The sequence below is a fragment of the Triticum aestivum genome, chromosome 5D (genome assembly GCF_018294505.1).
Source record: "Triticum aestivum cultivar Chinese Spring chromosome 5D, IWGSC CS RefSeq v2.1, whole genome shotgun sequence".
In the NCBI taxonomy this organism is placed as follows: Eukaryota; Viridiplantae; Streptophyta; class Magnoliopsida; order Poales; family Poaceae; genus Triticum; species Triticum aestivum.
Genome location: NC_057808.1, coordinates 308,287,796 through 308,312,918, shown reverse-complemented (window position 1 = coordinate 308,312,918; position 25,123 = coordinate 308,287,796). Strand labels below are relative to the sequence as shown.

The 25,123-nt window shown below is 44.1% G+C and overlaps 1 protein-coding gene across 1 annotated transcript; it reads left to right on the top strand.

Moving 5' to 3' along the window:
- The first annotated feature begins 1,664 nt into the window (after positions 1 to 1,664).
- LOC123121383 (pre-mRNA-processing-splicing factor 8A) lies at positions 1,665 to 12,810 on the top strand. The gene is made up of 13 exons (XM_044541341.1): positions 1,665 to 2,040; positions 2,974 to 3,097; positions 3,195 to 3,287; positions 3,404 to 3,794; positions 4,085 to 4,574; positions 4,666 to 8,462; positions 8,547 to 8,653; positions 8,747 to 9,001; positions 9,110 to 9,745; positions 9,833 to 10,030; positions 10,125 to 10,403; positions 11,997 to 12,239; positions 12,344 to 12,810. Exons 1-13 carry the CDS (start codon positions 1,769 to 1,771, stop codon positions 12,533 to 12,535), a joined length of 7,077 nt encoding a protein of 2,358 aa, XP_044397276.1. The 5' UTR covers positions 1,665 to 1,768; the 3' UTR covers positions 12,536 to 12,810.
- Positions 12,811 to 25,123: the final 12,313 nt, after the last annotated feature.

The window sequence follows — 25,123 nt, the reverse complement described above, 5'->3', positions numbered from 1 at the left end:
TTTGATGCTATATTATATATTGTCTACCCGAATACCGGATTTTTGATTTGCATGTTAGACATTCAGGCTTAAGTTGCCCGGGCTTCATAAAAGTTTTGGCTCCGCCACTGTCCATAGGTGCATATGGTGGACTCTTATGACAAGAAACTGGGCTTTTAGGGAGGGTTTGGATGTACAAGTAGTATTTCTACTTAGTACGGTTGGTGCTGTCTCAAAGCTCAATCATTGTGGTGTAAAGCTTCGGGCAAGATTCAGAAGCCTCCAATTAAGTTGTGGAGATGGTCCCGGGCAATTTGTATGGGTTTGGTGACCGCCCTCAAGGATCTCTAGGGCACCTTAGTGGATTCGTGGCACCTTGGATTACGCGAGGGCGTGGAGAATACGGTGATCCATTGCGGTGTTTGCGGAGCATTGTTTGTCCACACAGCTCCAACAGAGATTGCATCCACAAGGGTGTGGACTTTGGGATACATCATCGTCTCCGCGTGCCTCAGTTACCTCTTACATGAGCCCTTTAGTTATGCCCTTACTTTATGATAGCCATCGTGCTTGCTATCACATAGTTGTTTATCTCTTGTTTAACATAAGTTGTTGATGCACATAGTTGGGCCTAGCTTATTTAGGTTTTGAGCTTGATAAATTAAAATGCTAGTTTTATTCCGTATTTATTCAAACTAAGTCGTAATTATTTTTTAAATCGCTATTCACCCCCTTTAGGTGACATCCACGTCCTTTCAGAAGGCTATATATATGATTTGGATGAAACTCCCTAACACTCTCAACACTGTGACCACTCTTCAAATAAACCAAAAAACTTTTGAGTCTTCGGGAACCACCGCCTTTTCCCCTTTTTAAATAGGGGGTCACCACACCGAGAGTCCAATGTCCTGAGATAATCTTGACAAACGATATTAGGTCCCACTAATCCTATTGCCATCAATACCAAAACATGGATTGAGACACAATGCACTCTTGCAGGCCTAGGAGGCAGCGTGGCCGATAATTTGGTGATGCGGGTGGCATGATGACTTGGACGGTAAACGTTAGGTGGCAGTTGGGGAAGCAAACTTCCTGCCACTTTTGGGTGAGAGGATAAAGGGAGTAATATCACCATAATCTGTTCTTCTCTAAACTTAGCTAGTTAAATTTAAGGAGTCAAAAAGTTTATGAAAAAGCTAGATAGTGTGACTCTTAAAGGGAACCATTTTTGGGGTTAATTTTTGTTAGGAAGGGTTACAGATGCTCCTATTTCATATCAAAAGAAGAAGAGACGTGGTAATCCAAAAAACTAGCAAAAACATTCATTTTTTTGGCATCCAAGACACTCAAGTGCTGTAGGAGTGTGCGAAGTTTCGTGGTAAAATAACATTGAAGGAACTCTAGAAAAAAGAGTCTCCAAATTCCTTTTACAAAGTTTATCTGGGAGCCAATTTTGTTTGTATAAAACTGCTTCAATATCATCTGTTCATGAATTTTTGCGCTAGTGCACGGGAGCATATCATATGTATGCCAAATATGTTTTGAATTTAGATTTTTTTTTCTATCTTTTTCAACTTTAATGTTTATGGACGAGTCGAGATGCACCAAAACGCCGCCCTCCTCGAGGTTCTCTTATTTTACAAATTAGCCCATCTCCCTCTTGTTGGCCCTCCATTCTATTCCTCCCGACCCCACGGGAGGTCGAACCCGGAACCCCACCCGACTCACTCGAGACCTTAAACCCTAGCAGCAGCAGCAGCGGAGGCTGCCGCGTCCCTCATCGCCGCCGATGTGGAACGGCGCGCCGCCGCCGCCGCCGATGGCGGCCGCGCCTCCTCCTCCGGGCACGGTCGGCGCTGTTCCGGCCCCTCCCCCGCAGTCCGCCGCGCCGCCGCAGGCAGGCCAGCCGCTCACGCCGGCAGAGCTCGAGGCGCAGCTCGTGGAGAAGGCCCGCAAGTGGCACCAGCTCAACTCCAAGCGCTACGGCGACAAGCGCAAGTTCGGCTTTGTCGAGGCGCAGAAGGAGGACATGCCCCCCGAGCACGTGCGAAAAATCATCAGGTACAATGTCCAGGCCCGCGCCGCCCTCGGATGTTTCGGGCACCCTGTACTGCTCGTGGCTAGATTTTGGGTCCCTCGTGGCTCATCTCGCGCTGTAATGCCTATGATCTTAGGTTGTCCCGTACCCGTGCATAGCTTTGAACTAGTGGCATGGCTGTGATAGCAGTCTTGACTGAAGTTAGTGATGGCGCGATCATATAGTTTGATGTTACGCGTGGGTTTTTTGGTTATAACTGTGATTCGATAATGTTTTGGTTTGGATTTACCTGTGTTATTTTCTGCTCGGCATCATGTGTTTGTTGCTGATTTCTGCTTACGATTTGTGGTCACTGCAATTAGGCATAAGATTGTTGCCTTTGACTCTCTAGATCCTGGAAATTAGAATTCATGATATTTTTTATATTTTCATCCTCTAGTTATGGTGAACATTTATAATTTGCTAGTTGCTTCAACTCTAAATTCCAGGAGTCAGGATGATAGATATGTCGATTAGTTATGGTTTTCTTTTTTCAGTTTGCTAGTTGCTATAGCTCTTGGTCTGTGAAGCTTTGTAGCTGGGTCTAGTTGGCTTTCATGTGATCATAAGTTGCAGGGATATTAACTAGAGGTTTCTGGTTGCTTCAGGATGTGCTATGTAGTTAATCCCCTCCACCCTGGTCAATCTGTCTGTTCTGACTTCTGAGCATACTACTGAACAAATACATGGACACTCTTTCTGTTCTGAGCATATACATGGCCATTCTTTCTATGCTTAACACACACGCCACCAGAGATGCAAACCACGACCTGGAATGAGTTCATGATAACTTGAAGAATTGAGAGTTTGCACTTTGTCATATGCACAACACAATCAATTTTGAAGCCTTCTCGTGCCATAGATTGAAGATCTGCTTCTGTTTCAGTAAATTTATACATCATTGTTTTGTTGAGCAGGGACCATGGGGACATGTCTTCGAAGAAGTACAGGCATGACAAGCGTGTTTATCTTGGAGCACTCAAGTTTGTACCTCATGCCGTTTACAAACTACTGGAGAATATGCCGATGCCCTGGGAACAGGTACATCCTTTCGTTGTGTATTATATGAACATTAGTGTCTTCTTGTTGCCAAGACTACCTGTTCCATGGCCATATAATAATAGACTCTTGTTTTCAGGTTCGGGATGTTAAGATCTTGTACCATATCACCGGTGCCATAACCTTCGTAAATGAGATCCCGTGGGTAGTTGAGCCCATTTACCTGGCGCAGGTGATGATCTAGATTCATTCTTCTTCCATGTTCAACACTCCATTCTTTTTATTTTATATTTATTTTTCACCCTGTTACTTGCTAAAAATGTATCTCTTATAATGCGCTTTCCACAGTGGGGCTCAATGTGGATCATGATGCGAAGGGAGAAGAGAGATAGGCGGCATTTCAAAAGAATGCGCTTTCCTCCATTTGATGACGAGGAACCTCCACTGGATTATGCTGATAATTTGTTGGATGTTGAACCGTTGGAGGCTATACAATTGGAGTTGGACCCAGAGGAAGATGGAGCTGTGTATAAATGGTTTTATGATCACAAGCCTCTGGTGAAGACTAAGCTTATAAACGGCCCCAGTTACAGGAAATGGCATCTATCTCTTCCCATCATGGCAACACTCTATCGCCTGGCTGGTCAACTTTTGTCAGACTTGATTGACCGGAATTATTTCTATTTGTTTGACATGGAGTCTTTCTTTACTGCCAAAGCACTTAACATGTGTATCCCAGGTAATCATATTTGTCTTTTCTTTTCTAAGCTATGTTTGATGCATCAAGCTAAAAAATACTGCCACGGCAAGTCGACTAGCATAGTAGTTGTAGCTTTTGGTTGCTGGTTAAATCAAAATTTCTCCCACTTGGTATCTAACTATTGGCAAGGCTTTGTGAAAACATGAGCAACCAGAACTTGTATTTCCTGCAAATATATTTTCTTATGCTTTATCAAAACAGGAAAACATTTTCTTCTACATTGCAGGTTTTCTTATCATGCACTGATGTTAATTTTTCATTCTCATCAGGAGGTCCAAAATTTGAGCCACTCTACCGTGGTATGGAGAAAGGGGATGAGGACTGGAATGAGTTTAATGATATCAACAAACTCATCATCCGTCAACCACTTCGGACTGAATACAGAATTGCGTTCCCACACTTGTACAATAACAGGCCAAGGAAAGTGAGACTTTGCATATATCATACTCCTATGATAATGTATATCAAGACAGAGGATCCAGATTTACCTGCATTTTACTATGATCCTCTGATAAATCCAATCACTTCAACCAGCAAGATTGATCGCTGTGAGAAGAAAGCAAGTGAAGAGGAAGATGAAGACGACTTTAGTCTTCCCGATGGAGTGGACCCTCTTTTGAAAGAAACTCCACTCTACACTGATACGACAGCTGCCGGCATTTCATTACTCTTTGCCCCAAAGCCTTTTAACATGAGATCTGGTAGAACACGCCGTGCTGAGGACATTCCTCTTGTATCTGAGTGGTTCAAAGAGCACTGGTGAGTACTGCAGTGAGTTTAACACTGTCTTCACATAGTTTCCTCTGTAGTATATTTTTTGCTCATGATTCCGTCGATATCTGTTTTGCAGCCCACCAGCATATCCAGTTAAAGTCCGGGTGAGCTACCAGAAGCTGCTGAAGTGCTATGTGCTCAATGAGCTACACCATAGGCCGCCTAAAGCACAGAAGAAGAAACATCTGTTCCGTTCTCTGCAAGCAACAAAGTTCTTTCAAACTACAGAGCTTGACTGGGCAGAAGCTGGGTTGCAAGTTTGCAAGCAGGGCTACAACATGCTAAACTTGTTGATTCACAGGAAGAATCTTAACTATCTTCATTTAGACTACAATTTCAACTTGAAGCCTGTGAAGACTCTCACAACAAAGGAGAGAAAGAAATCTCGTTTTGGAAATGCATTCCACTTGTGCCGTGAGATTTTGCGACTTACTAAGCTAGTTGTTGATGCAAACATCCAATTTCGCTTGGGAAATGTTGATGCCTTTCAGTTGGCCGATGGTTTGCAATACATATTCTCCCATGTTGGTCAGTTGACTGGTATGTACAGATACAAGTATCGTCTGATGCGGCAAATTAGGATGTGCAAAGATCTGAAACACTTGATATATTATCGTTTTAACACTGGTCCTGTTGGAAAAGGACCTGGCTGTGGATTTTGGGCTCCAATGTGGAGAGTGTGGCTGTTTTTCCTTCGTGGTATTGTACCGTTGCTTGAAAGGTGGTTAGGTAATTTGCTGGCCAGGCAGTTTGAAGGTCGCCATTCAAAAGGAGTTGCTAAAACAGTAACCAAGCAACGTGTTGAGTCACACTTCGACCTGGAGCTTCGAGCTGCAGTTATGCATGATGTCCTTGATGCTATGCCAGAGGGCATCAAGCAAAACAAGGCCCGGACTATACTACAGCATCTTAGTGAGGCATGGCGCTGCTGGAAGGCAAACATCCCCTGGAAGGTCCCTGGCCTGCCGGTTCCTATTGAAAATATGATACTTCGTTATGTGAAGTCCAAGGCTGATTGGTGGACAAATGTCGCTCACTACAACCGTGAGCGTATCCGGCGTGGTGCTACAGTTGACAAGACTGTCTGCCGCAAAAATCTTGGAAGGTTAACACGTCTGTGGCTGAAGGCAGAACAAGAGAGGCAGCACAATTACTTGAAAGATGGGCCATATGTGACACCTGAAGAGGCAGTTGCTATTTATACAACCACAGTTCATTGGCTCGAATCAAGAAAGTTCTCACCGATCCCTTTTCCTCCACTCTCAGACAAGCATGATACCAAACTTCTTATACTGGCACTGGAAAGACTAAAAGAGTCTTATAGTGTGGCTGTAAGGTTAAATCAACTGCAAAGAGAGGAACTGGGTTTAATTGAACAAGCATATGATAATCCGCATGAAGCTTTGTCTAGGATAAAACGGCATCTTCTTACTCAGCGTGCTTTTAAGGAAGTTGGCATTGAGTTTATGGATCTGTATAGCTACTTGATCCCGGTATATGAAATTGAGCCTCTTGAGAAAATTACTGATGCATACCTTGACCAATACTTGTGGTATGAGGGGGACAAGCGCCACCTCTTCCCAAACTGGGTAAAGCCTGCTGATTCAGAGCCACCTCCTCTACTTGTTTACAAATGGTGCCAAGGTATAAACAATTTGCAGGACATATGGGACACGAGCGATGGGCAGTGTGTTGTGATGCTGCAGACAAAATTTGAGAAGTTCTTTGAAAAAATTGATCTGACTCTGTTGAACAGGCTTCTACGGTTGGTCCTGGACCATAACATTGCTGACTATGTCACTGCAAAGAACAATGTTGTGTTGTCTTATAAGGATATGAGTCACACAAATTCTTATGGTCTTATTCGAGGTCTTCAGTTTGCATCCTTTGTTGTGCAATACTACGGGTTGGTGCTGGATCTCCTGCTTCTTGGTTTAACTCGAGCTAGTGAGATTGCAGGGCCACCACAAATGCCAAATGAGTTCCTTACATATACTGACACAAAAGTTGAGACAAGGCATCCCATCAGGCTCTATTCTCGATATATTGACAAGGTGCATATAATGTTCCGATTCACTCATGAAGAGGCAAGGGATTTAATTCAACGTTACTTGACAGAGCATCCTGATCCTAACAATGAGAACATGGTCGGTTACAATAACAAGAAATGTTGGCCTAGGGATGCAAGAATGAGGCTCATGAAGCATGATGTAAATCTTGGAAGAAGTGTATTTTGGGATATGAAGAACCGCCTTCCAAGGAGCATTACTACATTAGAATGGGAGAATGGCTTCGTTTCTGTGTACAGCAAGGATAACCCAAACCTGCTCTTTAGCATGTCTGGGTTCGAGGTCCGTATTCTGCCAAAGATACGTATGACTCAGGAGGCATTCAGCAACACAAAAGATGGTGTATGGAATTTACAGAATGAGCAGACAAAGGAGAGGACAGCCATTGCATTTTTGAGGGTTGATGATGAACACATGAAAGTGTTTGAGAACCGTGTCAGGCAAATCCTTATGTCATCAGGGTCAACAACATTTACCAAGATAGTTAACAAGTGGAACACTGCTCTCATTGGCCTCATGACATATTTCCGTGAAGCCACTGTTCATACACAGGAACTATTGGATCTGCTTGTAAAATGTGAAAACAAGATCCAGACTCGTATAAAGATTGGCCTGAACTCAAAGATGCCTAGCAGGTTTCCACCAGTTATTTTTTATACACCGAAGGAAATTGGAGGTCTGGGCATGTTGTCAATGGGTCACATTTTGATACCACAGAGTGATCTCAGGTATAGCAAACAGACAGATGTTGGTGTGACGCATTTTCGAAGTGGTATGAGTCATGAAGAGGATCAGCTTATCCCTAACTTGTATCGCTACATCCAACCATGGGAGAGTGAGTTCATTGATTCACAGCGCGTGTGGGCTGAATATGCTTTGAAGAGGCAGGAAGCACAATCACAGAACAGACGCTTAACACTGGAGGATCTGGAAGATTCCTGGGATAGAGGTATACCTCGTATCAACACGCTTTTCCAAAAAGACCGCCACACTTTGGCATATGACAAAGGATGGAGGGTCAGAACAGACTTCAAGCAGTATCAAGTGCTGAAACAAAACCCATTCTGGTGGACACATCAGCGGCATGATGGAAAGCTATGGAACTTAAACAACTACAGAACTGACGTCATCCAAGCACTCGGAGGTGTGGAAGGTATCCTGGAACATACCTTATTTAAAGGAACATATTTCCCTACCTGGGAGGGTCTGTTCTGGGAGAAGGCTTCAGGTTTTGAGGAATCAATGAAGTACAAAAAACTGACAAATGCGCAGCGTTCTGGGCTTAACCAGATCCCCAATAGAAGATTTACCCTTTGGTGGTCACCAACCATTAATCGTGCAAATGTATATGTTGGTTTCCAGGTTCAGCTAGATCTGACAGGGATATTCATGCATGGTAAAATTCCGACCCTGAAAATCTCTCTGATCCAGATTTTCCGTGCACATCTTTGGCAGAAGGTCCATGAAAGTGTTGTTATGGATCTTTGCCAAGTTCTGGATCAGGAGTTGGATGCGTTGGAGATTGAGACAGTACAGAAAGAAACAATACATCCCAGGAAGAGTTACAAGATGAACAGTTCCTGTGCAGATGTCCTCCTTTTTGCTGCACACAGGTGGCAGATGTCTAAACCAAGCTTAGTTTCTGAGTCAAAGGATGTCTTCGATCAGAAAGCAAGTAACAAGTATTGGATTGATGTGCAATTACGATGGGGAGACTACGACTCACATGACATAGAACGTTACACAAGGGCTAAATTTATGGATTATACAACAGATAATATGTCCATCTACCCTTCTCCGACTGGTATGATTTTGAGTATCCATGAACTGCCAATTTCTTGCCTAGCATGAATCGTCTGTAGTTAATGTTGATTAATATTTCTTGCAGGGGTGATGATTGGACTTGATCTAGCATATAATCTGCACTCTGCTTTCGGTAACTGGTTCCCTGGGTCAAAGCCTCTCCTCCAGCAAGCAATGAACAAGATCATGAAGGTAATAATCATGTTAACTGTAACAAATATAGCTGCTGTTGGCATATCTCTCTTGTGGTAGATGTCTTATATAAATGCCGTGCTTTTTTTACAGTCAAATCCTGCCCTGTACGTGCTGAGGGAGCGAATAAGGAAGGGTCTCCAGTTGTATTCATCTGAACCCACTGAGCCATATCTGTCTTCACAGAACTATGGAGAGATATTCAGCAACCAAATCATATGGTTTGTGGATGACACAAATGTCTATCGTGTTACCATTCACAAAACCTTCGAGGGTAACCTGACCACCAAACCAATAAATGGTGCAATCTTTATTTTCAATCCAAGGACTGGTCAACTATTTCTGAAGGTTTGTTCCTTTTCTTTTGCTTTTAATTCTAGTTTAGCTGTAGTAATGGCATAACTGTGCCATATCACAATCTGGAAGACTTATATGAAAATGGATTATAATCTGCAGGTCATCCACACAAGTGTATGGGCAGGACAAAAGCGTCTAGGGCAGCTGGCTAAGTGGAAAACAGCTGAGGAGGTTGCTGCCTTAGTTCGATCTCTTCCTGTGGAAGAGCAGCCAAAGCAAATTATTGTGACAAGGAAGGGTATGTTGGATCCGTTGGAAGTCCATCTGCTTGACTTCCCTAACATTGTTATTAAGGGTAGTGAGTTGCAGCTGCCATTCCAAGCTTGCTTGAAGATTGAGAAATTCGGTGATCTTATTCTCAAGGCTACAGAACCTCAGATGGTTCTTTATAACATATACGATGATTGGCTGAAAAGTATCTCATCCTACACTGCATTCTCTCGTCTTGTGCTTATATTGCGAGCACTACATGTCAATAACGAGAAGGCTAAGATGTTACTGAAGCCTGACAAGACAATTGTTACGGAACCACATCATATCTGGCCAAGTTTGACTGATGAGCAGTGGCTCAAGGTCGAATGTGCGCTCAGGGATCTCATTCTTTCTGATTATGCAAAGAAAAACAACGTTAATACTTCTGCACTTACACAATCTGAGATTCGTGATATAATACTTGGTGCTGAAATAGCCCCACCATCACAGCAGAGGCAACAGATAGCTGAGATTGAGAAACAGGTAAAAAATTGTAATAGGCTTTGTTTCTAGTTTCTATGCATAGCTAATCATGTCAATTTTCTCACATGTATTTACTTGAATTTGCAGTCCCGAGAGACACCTCAGTTAAATGCAGTTACAACAAGGACAACCAATGTGCATGGCGATGAACTCATTATCACGACAACCAGTCCATACGAGCAAGCAGCATTTGCATCGAAAACAGACTGGCGTGTCAGGGCCATCTCTGCTACAAACTTATATCTCCGTGTCAACCACATTTATGTTAACTCAGATGATATAAAGGCCAGTACAGCAACCTCTCTCTCCTCGATTTACCCATAGAATTCCCAACTAATGACTGCTGAATGCTTACTGACCGTGTGTATTCTGTGTACAGGAGACTGGCTATACTTACATCATGCCCAAGAATATATTGAAGAAGTTCATATGCATATCAGATCTACGGACACAGGTTGCAGGTTTCCTGTATGGACTGAGTCCACAGGATAATCCCCAAGTCAAGGAGATTAGATGCATATCCATTCCCCCACAGCATGGAACTCACCAGATGGTGACTCTCCCAGCGAATCTACCAGAGCATGAGTTCCTCGCGGACTTGGAGCCATTGGGATGGATGCATACCCAGCCGAATGAAGCTCCTCAGCTATCGCCTCAGGTTTGTTTCCTACAATTTCTACCTTGAAATCCAACTGTATGATTCTTATCTGGAATGGAATAGCTGAATATCAGATATGTTGTGTCCACTGTCTCTATCTATGGAATCTCATCCGTAATCCATATAAGAACAATAAGAACTTAAATTCTCCTCTGACACAAAATGCTTGCTTACTAAGCCTTTTGTCCCAAACAAGTTGGGGTAGGCTAGATATGAAACCATTTCACGAGGACTTCCCAGGAGGTCACCCATCCTAGTACTACTCTCGCCCAAATGGGTTTCATACCCAAAGGACTGGCTAGTTTTTACGTTGGCTCGCCAAGCCTATCACAACCCTTAGATATGAAACCCTTTCACGAGGACTTCCCAGGAGGTCACCCATCCTAGTACTACTCTCACTCAAATGGGTTTCACCCATCCTCTGACACAAAATACGATACAAAATTTGTTTACATACAACACAAAATTTAACCTTCTGTACCCATGTTGCACAATACATACACATGTACTAGGCTGAGACCCTACACATTGCTGCAGGATATTTGTTTACAACTTTAGATGTGAATTAGACTGAAGAGAATAATTATTGTTGCCAAAAATTTCGTGCACACTAACTTCTTCTTCCCAACAAAGCAGGTTCAAGAAAATTACAGTGCCATCTATTCTCGTGACCACCGATAGCCTTATTTATGGATATATCCTGAAAGAAACAACTTCACCAAAATTACATTGCTATGCAATTAATTAATAACACAACTTAAATAAACAGTAGTATTATGCAATTAACACACAACTTAAAGAAAGAGAAGTAGTTCCATATGATCAACGGCATCAACAGATTCAAACACAAATGTAACTAAATGGTTATTCATCTGTATCTTATCTTCGAGAAAAGGGGCTCCTCAGCGGCACAGGGATGCGAGTGGACAGACGCAGGCCAAACTCGCTTGGCTGGAGCAGCAAATGGATGTACCTAGAATAGGATGAATTAGCTAAGGGGCAATTTAAATCTTGAAGTTGTGCATATGAGTATAGAGCCAACACTACGCATTCATAATTTAATTGATTTAGCTAGTACATATACCTCATCTAGCAAGGTCATCTAGGGTCAATCATGCATTACATCGGTGAGTGGATGGACAGATGGACTTCCTTCATAGGCTACCAAAGCGATATGTTGGGGACTAATCAATGGGAAGTGTACCAAGTGGATGGGTTTAGATTAATTAGTGGGAGTGGTAAACTGAAATGGTGTTGGGGGCCAGCTGCTTAAAAAAGGGATGTACATATTTTGTTGAACATGCAACCAGATGGCTAGAATTTATGGGTGATTTGGAACACTATTATAGCAGCAAATAGCTTTCTTGCACATTTTATAATAGTGAGTTTGTTATTCTCCTTGAAAGTTTCAGTCCTAAATTGTTGGTTCTGTTGTTGGCACATTCAATAGTATATTCCTTTATTGCGTGTGATCCAGTCTCTCACTACTGAACTGTATTCTGTTGTTTCTTGCACATTCTTTAATGGAGAGCCTCTTTAGCGCATGATCCAGAGTCTCAAATACTGAACTGTTCGTTCTGTTGTGCCTTGCAGGACTTGACATCGCATGCTAAGATTTTGGAGAACAACAAGCAGTGGGATGGTGAGAAGTGCATCATTTTGACATGCAGCTTCACCCCAGGATCGTGCTCACTGACCGCATACAAATTGACACCAAGCGGTTATGAGTGGGGCCATAGCAACAAGGACAATGGGAGCAACCCACATGGTTATCTCCCAACTCACTACGAGAAGGTCCAGATGCTTCTCAGTGACCGCTTCCTCGGGTTCTACATGGTACACACTCATCTTAGCAAGCCCATATTCTGAAGCAATTGTTCTACGGAACCAGCCACCTTTGAAATTTGAAATATTATTCACTACACGTTTGTCTCCACCAGGTTCCGGACAACGCGCCCTGGAACTACAACTTCATGGGAGTCAAGCACGACCCATTGATGAAGTACAGCATGAAGCTGGGGACGCCCCGAGACTTCTACCACGAGGACCACAGGCCGACACACTTCCTGGAGTTCAGCAACATCGAGGAGGGTGAGGTTGCTGAGGGGGACAGGGAGGACACCTTCTCGTAGGCACCGTAGCACGCCTTACGCCGAATTTTGTTAGCACATCAAAACTAGCTATTAACTCTGCGCAGTTTTGAAATAGAGACATTTGTAACCTGCAAACTTTGACTTGATATGTAGTAGTATGATGTTTGTCTGCCCCTTGAGATGCTATAACTTCTGTTGTAAGCCTGCTCTTCAAGCTGGGTAATGTACAGTGTACACGCATCATAACAGTGAATATTTTGCTTAGTGGCTTATGTAGTTTTTTATGTACTTCACTCCGAATGGTATCTCCCAAACGCTGTGATATACTCTTAAATTTCGATATATGAGACCGTGGCTGATGAGCAAACAATGACGTCTGATGATCATTGCATCATACGCCACATATTGAATCGCTGGGGTTACCGTTTGTTTGTGGCGCTCTGGTCATAAAGGCTGGAAATATAAAGAAACACTGAATTTATACAAAGTGAAAAACTGTTACCCATATCTTGCTGTTTGGATTTTGAGCTTAAAATGACCATACCACCAATAGATATTGGCACACCCATTGACCACAACTTGTGGCTGCACACCAAATTTTTGGCTAGCTCAGCCCAACCTTTGTCCACCCGTGCACAAACATTGACAAACCAAATCCTCTCCGTTATTTTCTCTTCTGGAACTGAATCAGGGGCATGGGACAAGTGAATGATTCAATCATAAAATCTTGCTGGCAAGGATCTGGTGCCATCCAAAATTAGTCTACCGTCATTCTCTTTCTCCTTTATAGCCAATCAGAGCACACAAAAGGGATTCCTCTTTGCTTGGAGACAGCCCCTCCAGTCCTCCTTGTCTTCACGGATCTCGCCAAGAGAGCCTTCAGGGCAGAGGCTTCCTCACAGAGCAGTGAGCTGCCTTCGTTCGCCAACGCTGCGCCAAGCTTCGCCGATCAGCATTCAGACGACGCACCGGCGACGTCGATGCGGCGTAAGTCATTCTTCACCGGGCGCTCGGTGGAAGTCCCTCTCAGCAAACTACCTACCTACTACTGTACATTGGCATGCTATATCGCCACAGCGCGCCCTCCTTCCTGAAAAGGCAAGATTTCCGGAAGATCACGATCCAGAATGCTGCTTGCTGCGTTACGCGCCTACCCAGGTTGATCTCGCCCGTTCTCCTCCCCATGGAGCCTTTCGGAAAGCAGTAAAGCTGCGTCGCCTTTCCCGATCCAATTTGCTCCTATATTATGATGTCAGCTCGTGCGCCCCTGGGCTCTTTATTTCCTTTCCCAGACAAAAACGCTCGCTTTTCACTGTCCCATGATAGTTTTGCCGGGCGAAAGAAGCACACGCTCGTGGCAATAATATCCGCAATATGTGCTCCTGTAATTGGGCATCATCAGGGACCGGGGCAGCGTCGAAAAGGAAAATGGAAAGCTTGCCCCGTCTGCTGGCCTCTCCGCGAGCAGCCGGAAGTGGCATCACGTCCATGTCGGCCGTATCCGGAGAGCCAAGGGCAGAGTCCGGTTCTCTGGTTTGGGGGCCTTGCTGCTCCGTTTGGAAGATGAAGGATTGGTACTGCTACGAATGATGGCTCTCTTCTGCTCGGATCTGCCCAAAGATCGCTCCACCGAAATGCGAAATCGCGCACGTACCGCTGTTTCCCAACCGTCCTGCCACGGCTACTGCTCGGCTGCACCGGACCTGTGTTGAGCTCTGCTGCCCCCCACCGGCCCACTTAACCAGCAACATAAAGTGGTCACCATCCAATTCATGTCTGTTATTACTGTCTGAAAGTTCCAGTCCTAAATTGTTGATTCGTAAGATTCTGAAAATACACGAATGGGGATTAAATAAAGGATTACAAAGTTGCGCCATCTTGAATGGATTGAACACCACATTAATTTTCACCAGAGATTTGACTAAAGACAAAACCCACAAATATTGTTTGATTACATACTTAGAAATCTTCCCAGATGCTGGACCGAATGGAAATGTATATCTGCGAAGGGAGGCTTCTTTGGATCAGAGGAACTTGTAAATGTAAAATAGGACATATACGTGAATGATCTGTCATGTATGAAACTTCTAGGTGACTGTTTGCAGAAAATAAACACATGCATATTTCAAATTTATAGGAAATTGTTCACCCTTGTCAAATTCTACGAGCGATTTTTTTAAATAAAATAAAGTCAAACAACTCACAGCGGCGCAAATTCAGTATATACGATTGAAGTGAACATTCAACTTATAGCGCCGCAAATTCAGTTATGTAAAATTGGTAAAATAAAAAGAAGGGAACATGACACCACAACTCTATTTTATTTTCCATTTGAGCAATTTTAGAATCTGGTGAATTGAAGAGCTTCTAAGAATCGAAATCCTTTTGTATTCCTTCGTAGAAAACCTATTTTCCAAACCACTCAGAAGAGTTGCATGTGTATTCATTAGTAAGAAAGAAGGTGATACAACACTTAAGAAAACAAGACCCATACAACGCCTTAGAGTCATGGCAGACATAAAAAACTAAAAAGGACATAAGGAGCGACAACTCGAAAGTCGACCACCAGTGAGAGAATCTCTAGCAGACCTCGTATAATGCCCCGACCCGCAATATAACCGCCAAAATACGGGTCCGCGCGAAAAATGCTGCCCGATTAGACCCTGCAAACGCGTCAGATCCGTAAAATTTTTTGCAGGGCGCGGCAAAATTCCCACCCCAACCCGCAAAAACGCGGGTTCTCCCCCTCGCCCTGTCGGTGCCCTGTATATAATGGTAGCGGTTGGTGGTGGTGGTGGTGGTGTGTGTGTGGGGGGGGGGGCATTTCAGCCCGCGCTTTTCCCCACCCACCGGCCGCCTGGCCGCCGCCTACGATTCCGGCCATACGAGCTGTCGGGATCACGCCTGCAGGCCGCCGCACGCCCGAGATTGTCCTCCACCACTTCCTCGTACCGTGGCCGGTCGGAAAGTTGCAGATCAGGGTTGGTTGTCCCGGCTGCCGGATTTGGCGGTTCCGGCCACCGGTGGCTGCGCCAAGCCATGGATTGGTCAGGGAGCACCCGCACAGCCCCGGCAAAGCCCCAGAGCCGCATGCAGGTACTGGTTCGTCCTCTAGCCGCCGCCGTCGGTTTGCCGGCAAGGGCTCGGCCGACCATCGCCCGGGCTCGGCGCTCACGCAGCGGCTCGCCGATGCCGCTCATACAGTGCGACGACTGCACGCAGACAGTACTGCGGCTAACATCTAGCACTCCGAAACACCCCGGATGGGTATTCTTCAAATGCGAAAACGACGAGGTATGTTCTTGTTTTCATTTGGCTTTGTCAACCTATTCCATTCAATTTCGATAGCTTATCTAGATGGTCATGTGTGTAGGAAGATGGATGCTCATTTTGGTTTTGGGAAGAAAAATACATCGACTTATTGATAGAAAGAAACTTAATAGATGTTCGTGCACTCGTTGCTAGAATTGAGGCTAATGATGCGGCTACATGTGCAATTAGAGAAGAAACTAGAGGGGAAGCAACGTCTACTTCTTTAGAGTCAAAGAAGAAGAACGAAGAATGCAAGATCAAGAATCCGCAGATCAACAATGGATGCATGGAGAAGATGTTGGTCCAACTAGTAGGAGCAGTTATGGAAGTTGGATATCTTCTAAAATGCCTAATTGTGGTTCTTGTTTTTTTGGTCTTACTATTCTAGCAAAGATTTGGTGAATTATGATGTATCCAATGCCCTTGTAGAAAATAAAGAAGCAAAGAAATATGTTTTCATGCACAAAATTGCAATGCAAATGACGGATTTACGGGCCGGCGAGGGTGGCGGCCGAGCAGACCCTACAAAGCGGACCCGCCAAAAAGGATATTCGCAGAATATCTACGAATATCCTTTTTTAGGGTCCGCTTTGCGGGTCTGCTCAGCCGCCGCCCTCGCTGGCCCGTACATCCGTTTTTCCGTGAACTGTATACGCATTTTGCGGGTCGGCATTATACGGGTCTGTTAGAGATGCTCTGAGTAGAAGACAACCAAACCCAACATAGACTAGAGCAAAAGGCACACCACAAGGCATGTAACTGCAAAACAAGGCGACCCACACTCAACTACCAAGACGACAAGGGCAACTGAAACACAAACATCGCATGGGAAAATCTGCCACAAGCCTTGAGCCACACCACTTGCACAAGCATAGAAGCAACATCACCGAGCGACCAGGCCAACTGTCCAATGCGTCGCCACCCAAGCCATAGAAGAGGAGCCATAGGGAGCCGGAGACCCATCCCTAAGCAACACTTGAACACACGACGAGTCAACCACAAATCACCAAATGGCCACAACCAAAACCACCCACCAGTTGGAGAGGTGAGCCTGAGACGCATCCCTAAGCAACACTAGAACAAACGACGAGTCAACAAAAAATCACCACATGGCCACAACCAAAACCACCCACCAGTTGGAGAGGGGAGTCGGAGATGCATCTCAGATCATCACTCAAACACACGAGTTGCCAGCAACAAACCACCACGCACGACCACAACAAAAGCCACTCATTGGATTGAGATGAGTTGACATGAGGCAGATGCACCATATACGGCGAAGACGACCAGAGGGACACACAAAGCAAGCAAAACCACACAACCAAGGTGACCACCATCCAACCGAACAGAGTTGGGGAACATCCAAGAGGAGAGGATTAGCCCTGACAAGGAGGAGGTGAATGACAGGGACAAAAGGAAGCGATGCATGATAACATAGGAGATGTAGGGGAACATACTATGCAATAATTTTTTTATTGCTATAGGATCATGCCAGGATCACTATGAAGATGGCAAGATAGATCCAATCTCACCAACAAGAATGCAACAGAGAGGAATAAGATGTTGGTGACGATCTGCCGATTCCTGCATCTAGGTTATACCTCCCAGCCACATAATATCTCCACCGATCGAGAGTCAAAGTAAACGACCCCTCCGCATATCCACGCATATCAAAGTATTAGTTCGGCAACACTTCATTGCCCAGGACAAAGAACTACCGGAGAACTAGAGGGAGGAGCAGCCTTGCGGCATACCAGTCAAAACTAGGAGAGAGAGATATGGTGCATGGCAGGGGTGCAGCCCCTAGGGCTTGTCCGCGAAGGGGATGGGTGAGCCGCTCCTCTATATTTATAGGTGGCCAGGAGGGGGTGTGTCTTGGATGAGGGGCATCCCCCAAAGGGGTCGACCGACCTAGGGAGAAGAGTCCTCTTAGGAATCCTTTTCCCACTACGCACCACATGCCTTGCCCCCCAAGCAAGGGGGAGGCACTACGGGGCCCAATAGGGCCCATGTGGCGCTGCCCCTTGGGCCAGTTCCCACTAGGACCGTTCGGAATATTTCACAAGCTTCTGGAACCCAAACGCCCTCGGACACTCCTAGTGTGCTCTCAAATCCATCCAGAACCATCCAAAACTCTCCCAGTGTCCTTCTCTCATTCTTCTGCGATCTCCTAGTTCTCTAACAAACCAGTAGTTGTTAAGGGTATGACCCCGCAGGTTTGATAATATGTGGACTTGACCCGAAACACCTTCTGGTCAATAATTAACAGGGGGATATGGACACCCATGTTAATTCCCACACGAATATCTTTATTGAGTGAACCTTTTGTTTTGGCATACACTTCCCTTTATTCGTAATACGTTGCAAAACCCGAGGTGAGACTTTTATCGATATAATACTAAGTTATCCTCGATATCAATTTTCTTCTCTTTTCTCATTCTGGTATCCCTGTAATCACTATCAGCTTGTGTCTGGCTAGATGACGATGGATACCATAATACCAAGTGGGATCGAAGAGTATCTCTCCATCGTCGGAGGAATAAACCTAGTCTTGAATCAACAAGAACGTCGACATACTTTTCCAGTGTACCTATAAGCTACCTTTATGATCTATCAGTTACGGGAAATGTTTGGCAATCCCAAAGTAACCATCTGATATGAAGGCCTACGACATTCTCATGGTTTGAGGATGCGAGTAAACATTAACATATAAAATGATAATGCCGACAACTAAGTGACGATGGGATCTCATAGTATGTCATAAGTACAGGGTCTATCTAACACCATTTTTTGCTAATAATGTATTTCCATTATTTCTAGCATCCTTGTTACTTTAACAATGCCCATGATCAGGAAAACAAGATCATCAGCAATACATGAACTAGTCTTAGAGGCGAGACTAAAGATCTAATTGGTGTTTATGTTTCCAGCCATGTAAGTGAGTTTTCCTCTGAATCTCTCATTCAAGAATCATTGGAATTATAACACATAAATATAAACATTAATTACAAACATAAAACAATGCTTTATTATTGCTGAAAGTGTAACTAATCCCCGGCGTTTTGGTAATTCATAACAACATATAGCTCATTGAACTAATATCCATTCAAGTTCAATATTTCACAAAGGTCAATGAATGGCATGGCATGGACTAGGAATGTGGACCCCTCAAAATGCTAAGGACACATGTTGGCAAAAGCTCAAGACTCTTCATTTATATTTTAGTGATCCAAGATCGCATTGAGTCCATAGGAAAGCCAATACTATTAAAAGGGGATGAGGTGTTGCTTAATGGTCTACTTGCTCAAAGTGCTTAGTGATATTGCTCCAAAGCCGTCAACCACATTCTCATTCCAAATATGTCCAAAACCCAAAGTCAAACTCGGCCCCACCGATTCTTTCTATCCGGCGCCACCGAGCTCATTTGACATAGGCACTGCCAGAAACCCTAACACTTCGTCACACCAAATACGGATCTCGGTCTCACCGAGATGGCCTTGCAAACTCTCTGTTGCCTGTTGCAACTATTTCGGTCTCACCGAAATGTGCGATCGGTCCATCGAGTTAGCTTGACATCCTCTGTGTTGCCTTATTGCTTCACTTCGGTATAACCTAGTTGATGCAATCGGTGCCACTGAGTTGATGTTTGCCCTAAGCCCTAGCATATCGGTCCCACCGAGTTGTTCCAGTCGGTTCCACCGAGATTCCCAACGTTCACATTTTGAACTAAATCAGTCTCACTGAGTTCTTCTATTCGGTCTAACCGAGTTGGGTCAAATGTGTGTACGGTTGGATTTTGTGTGGAGGCTATATATACCCCTCCACCCCCTTCTCCATTTGTGAGAGAGCCATCAGAACGTGCCTACACTTCCAATACTCATTTTCTGAGAGAGAACCACCTACTCATGTGTTGAGACCAAGATATTCCAATCCTACCACAAGAATCTTGATCTCTAGCCTTCCCCAAGTTGCTTTCCACTCAAATCATCTTTCCACCATACCCAAATCTGTGAGAGAGAGTTGAGTGTTGGGGAGACTATCATTTGAAGCACAAGAGCAAGGAGTTCATCATCAACACACCATCTATTACCTTTTGGAGAGTGGTGTCTCCTAGATTGGTTAGGTGTCGCTTGGGAGCCTCCGACAAGATTGTGGAGTTGAACCAAGAAGTTTGTAAGGGCAAGGAGATTGCCTACTTCGTGAAGATCTACCTGAGTGAGGCAAGTCCTTCGTGGGCGATGGCCATGGTGGGATAGACAAGGTTGCTTCTTTGTGGCCCCTTCGTGGGTGGAGCCCGCTGTGGACTCGCGCAACCATTACCCTTTGTGGGTTGAAGTATCCATCAACGTGGATGTACGATAGCACCACCTATAGGAACCACGCCAAAAATCTCTGTGTCATCATTGCGTTTCCACTCTCCAAACCCTTCCCTTTACCTTCATATGCAATGTTTTACTTTCCGCTGCTACACTCTTAGAATTGCATGTGTAGGTTGATTGCTTGACTTGTGCTAGTTGCTAAAATCTGCCAACAACTAAAATTGGGAAAAGGCTAGACTTTTATTTGGTCAAGTAGTCTAATCACCCCCCTCTAGACCTCTACTTTCGATCCTACAAGTGGCTTGCAAGGTGATTTCTTCGAGGATGGAAGAGAACCGGATCATGAAGCGTCCGCAGAATAAATGAAGATGTTGCAATACAATGCTCAAGCTTGCGATATACTCTTCAATGGATTGTGCCCCGAAGAATTCAACAAAATCAGCCGCCTTGAGAATGCAAAGGAAATTTGGGATACTTTGGTTGATATGCACGAAGGTACCGAGTCCTTCAAGGAATGCAAATTGGATGTGCTTCAAAGTCAACTTGACAAGTTCAAAATGAAGAATGGTGAAGGAGTCGCTGAAATGTACTCTAGGCTTGCCCTCATCACAAATGAGATTGCCGGCTTAGGAAGCGAGAGATGACCGACAAATTCATCATCAAAAAGATCCTAAGAGCATTGGATGGAAAATATGTTACCGTGTGCACCTTGATCCAAATGATGCTCAATTACAAAGATCTCAAGCCAATGGAAGTCATTGGTAGAATTCTTGCTCATGAGATGTCACTCAAGGTTAAGGCAGAGCTCCACAACAAGTCAACTGGTGCTTACAAAGCTTCATGTGATTCTCCCACAATATCAAGTGAGAAACAAGTCTTCAATGAAGAATTGAGCTTAATGGTGAAGAACTTCAACAAGTTCTACAAGAATAGAAGCAAAGAGAGAAGTTCCAAGTTAAGGTCCTACAATGACAAAAGATCTTCTAGTCGTGATCATAATTGCTACAATTGTGGAAGACCTGGACACTACTCCAATGAGTGTACGACTCCCTACAAGAAAAGAGAAGATTCACAAAAAATGAGAAGTAAAAGAGATGATTCACCACCTAGAGAGAGAAGGAGTAGAGACGATTGTTATGAACAAAGACCCTCTCGTCGAAGCAAGGATTCGGAAAGGAAGGACAAATCATCAAAGAGCTACACAAGACGAAGACATCAAGCTCACGTTGGTGAATGGGTATCCGGTTCCGACACCGATAACTACTCCGAGATAAGTTATCACTCCGACTCCAAATATACTCAAGATGAAGGTGTTACCGGTCTTGCACTTGTGTCATCCAACTCCTACGACATATTTGACTCACCAAATAAAGGAATTGGAAGATGCTTCATGGCTAAAGGTCCTAAGGTATCACACCCCGAATATGTTGATTTCAATAGTGATGAAGATGATTTGCTAGGTGATGATGATTTACTTGTTGACAACACTAGTGATGAAAACTATGATGAAATTGCTATTAATCATGCTAATCAAGATGAAACGAATGACAATGATAAGAAGGAGATTGAGCGTCTCACTAAAGAACTAAACACTCTTAAGTTAGCTCATGAAACAACTCTAAAGGATCATCGAGAGCTTTTAAGAATTCATGAGAAGCTACGCTTCGAGAAGCTAAATTTAAAGCAAGAGCATGCGTTCCTAAAAGCAATCAATGATGATCTTCGAAACAAGAGTTCTTCTTACATTGCCAAGCGTTTACTCTTGTCTACTTATATGCCACAAGTAAAATCTAGCAATAAGAGCAAGAAAGATTCTTCTTCTAGTAGTATCAATAACAATGTTAAATCCAATATGGTTGCTTCTAGTAGTTCTCTTGATTCCACTAATGATTCTCTTAGCCAAGTCACACTTGAGCAAGAAAATAGCTTATTGAAGGAATTTATAGAGAAAGGTGTTTACAAGAGCCTTACCGGGAGTAAGCAATTTGAGGAAATTGTACGCAAGCAAAGAAGTCACCGGAAGAATCAAGGTGTTGGTTTTGAACGAAAGTTCAATGCCAATGGAGTTGAGTGGGAAGAAGATCAATATCCCAATACGAAGTTTGTTCCTCAACAAGAGAAGTAGGACCCCACTTCTTTCAAAGGAACACAAGCTGAAGATGATCTTCCACCACAAGACCACAAGCTAAAAGGCAATGACAAGCTTCAAGAAGAGATTGATTCATTTGAAGGAGCTCCTAAGGCCATGATCAAGTGGGTTCCCAAGACTACATCAAGTTCCACTACATCAAGTACGACTACAACTCCAAGGATTCGCATCAAGTTGATGTGGATCCCAAAGAAGAAGAACTAGAGAGTTCTTGATGGTGACTCCACCAACTTACTTCACTCACATTCATTTTGGCAAGGACAAGTGCAATCAACTTTCATATCTTGCACTAGTTCAAGGAGTCACAAACCCTCTTGTTGGTAAGACAAGGGACAAGGTAACCAAATGCCTTCATGGACATCATTATATGTGTGTTTCACTCTATATCTATGGATATTCTTGTATGTTCCTTGTGGGACTAACCCGGGTAGGTATTGAAAGTGCAACTCACTCCAATGGATTGCTCCAAATGACCTACATCAACCTTGAGCATCCACATCTTCAACACCTACATGAAGTCATCATCGACAAAACCCAAGGTTAGTTCATCCCTCTAAGGGGGAATATCACATCTAGGTGGAGCTTTGCTCTAAGAATTGAGCTAAAGCAACTCTAATGGTGTGAACACAACAATGCTTTATGTAAAAGTGGTAACCCCATTTGTGCTTAGACGATGAGTATGACCTACGATCAAATGTTCTCATTTGAATCCTCAGTCAATATACTCATATATAGATGACCTAGTCATCGCCAATTGCTTGATAGATGCTAGAGTGTATGTGCATGTTTTGCCACATGTTTTATTTGCTATCTTATTGTGTGAGCATGTTGGTTGCATAATCTTCTCCATTCAAGGACATCCATTTGTTGATTTTCTTTCTTTTGCCAAATGGATGGAAAAGAATGCCTAAGTACTTTCTCTAGCTATCTATGCCTTTTCTCGTCTCAAACTCTATTCATGCTACATCACAAAGTTTGAAAAAGTCACATTTGGACCCTCCGGTTGAGGAGCACTCGGAGCTACCGACCCGTCATGGGCTTAACTTCCAAAACCTCTTAATGCCTTTCGGTCAGACCAACTCATTCCTACTCGGTCTCACCAATATCATTAAGTTGATCTATGTTTTATCTCGGTGCAATCGATTAGAACTATTCGGTCACACCGAGTTGCAACAACTGCAAGCAGTTTTGCATCTCGGTGCCACCGAGCCGTTCCACTCGGTCACACCGACAGCGTCTGGGTATATATACCGCGGGTTGAAATTTTGGAAACTACTTCAAACCACTCGACCGCGCCTCCCAGCACTGCCACCCCCTTGGGCTCCGGATCGTCACAGTTGTCGCTAGTGACCTTCTGCCGCTGGTCCCCGCTGCCGTCAATAGAATCCTCACCGCTGTTGCTGCCGTAGCAAGTCCGTCGCCAAGTTAGGGTACGGATTTGACCCTTTGTGCTTTCCATTGCTTCGATTATTGCACAAAGTTCATTGCCATTGTGTATGAGATCAATCTATCCACCAAACGAATTCCTTAGAATAGATTTGATGCAAAAACTTAGGGTTAGGTTTCCGCCGAACCCATCTCGGACCGACTGATCTAAGGATCTCGGTCACACCGATTGGCCCTGGTCATTGCACAAGTACAACTCGGTCTGACCGAAGTGTACTAATCAGTGAGACCAAAATCACTTTCTCTATGAAACCCTAGCATCTCGGAGTCACCGAACTGCATTTCAGTCTGACCGAAATTGAGTTTAGACTCTGTTTATGCTTTGGTGTCATCGAGTTTGTCAAATCGGTAGCTCCGAAATGCTTTCTGCAGAAAACTAAAGTTAAGTTTTTGTCTCAATATTTTTGCAAAATAAGCTGTACTTAGTGATCCTCATCGACTCTACCTATACCCAACTAGTCATAGGGTCAATTGCAGCTATGTTAGAGGGCAGTGATGGTCAGAACATATCTGAAGGGCAGCTCAACCTCAGTGAGGGCACTAGTCCCTCTAGCAGCTATGAGTCCCACTAGTGCTCAGAAAGCTCAAGTCCAAGATTCCTGACCATAATGATGCTCATCCTGTGGCAGAGAACATGAAGTTGAGAAAGGATCATGGTTTGAGACTGTGGAGACAGACAAATCCCTATGCCACTAGGAGAAGGACTGCTGTGGGCTATCGCGTTCACACCAAAGAACATCAAGATTTCTATGAGAATGTCCTATTGGACAAAAAGCCCATTGTGTGTGATATAAAATGGGTGGACTGGAAGTACATTGACTCTAATGAAGACTACTTTCCAAGTGTGCATGAGAGCTTCAGAATGAATGGTGTTGACAAGTTTGTTGGTCAGAAGTTGACTAAGTGGAATGATGAGATGATAATGCAATTCTACTCCATAGCTCATTTCTATCCCGCTGGAAAGATTGTGTGGATGACATAAGGAACAAGATATTAGCCAACAATCTCAGAATGGGTCAAGTTGACCAATGCCCTAGAGGAAGAGGAGAATAACATTGATGTTTATGCTAAGACTAGGAAGGATCACAACTGCATGGCTAACATGTACAAGCCAATTCCTGATAAAGCCTTGGAGACTCACAGGCTTGGATCTATATACTATCCGCTTGTTGGTTTGACCACCATCAACACTATATTAAGGCTGTGCTAGTTGTCAAAGAGTCCACGACTACCACTTCAGCACCTACAGCAACTGCCACGGTTGTACCTCAAGTGTCAACCCCTCCAGCTCCATAGATTTCTGCCGAAGCATTTGTAGATGCCCTCCTCTCCACGCCATCTACGCACACCGGAGCGACAAGCGAGAAGACCCCTTCAGGAGCTCCCGGAGATCGTGCCTAG

Coding starts and splice junctions, on each gene's coding strand:
- LOC123121383 (XM_044541341.1), top strand. CDS start 1,769: ATGTGGAACGGCGCGCCGCCGCCGCCGCCGATGGCGGCCGCGCCTCCT. Junction 3,288..3,403: donor AGCCCATTTACCTGGCGCAG/GTGATGATCTAG, acceptor CGCTTTCCACAG/TGGGGCTCAATGTGGATCAT. Junction 8,654..8,746: donor CAATGAACAAGATCATGAAG/GTAATAATCATG, acceptor CTTTTTTTACAG/TCAAATCCTGCCCTGTACGT.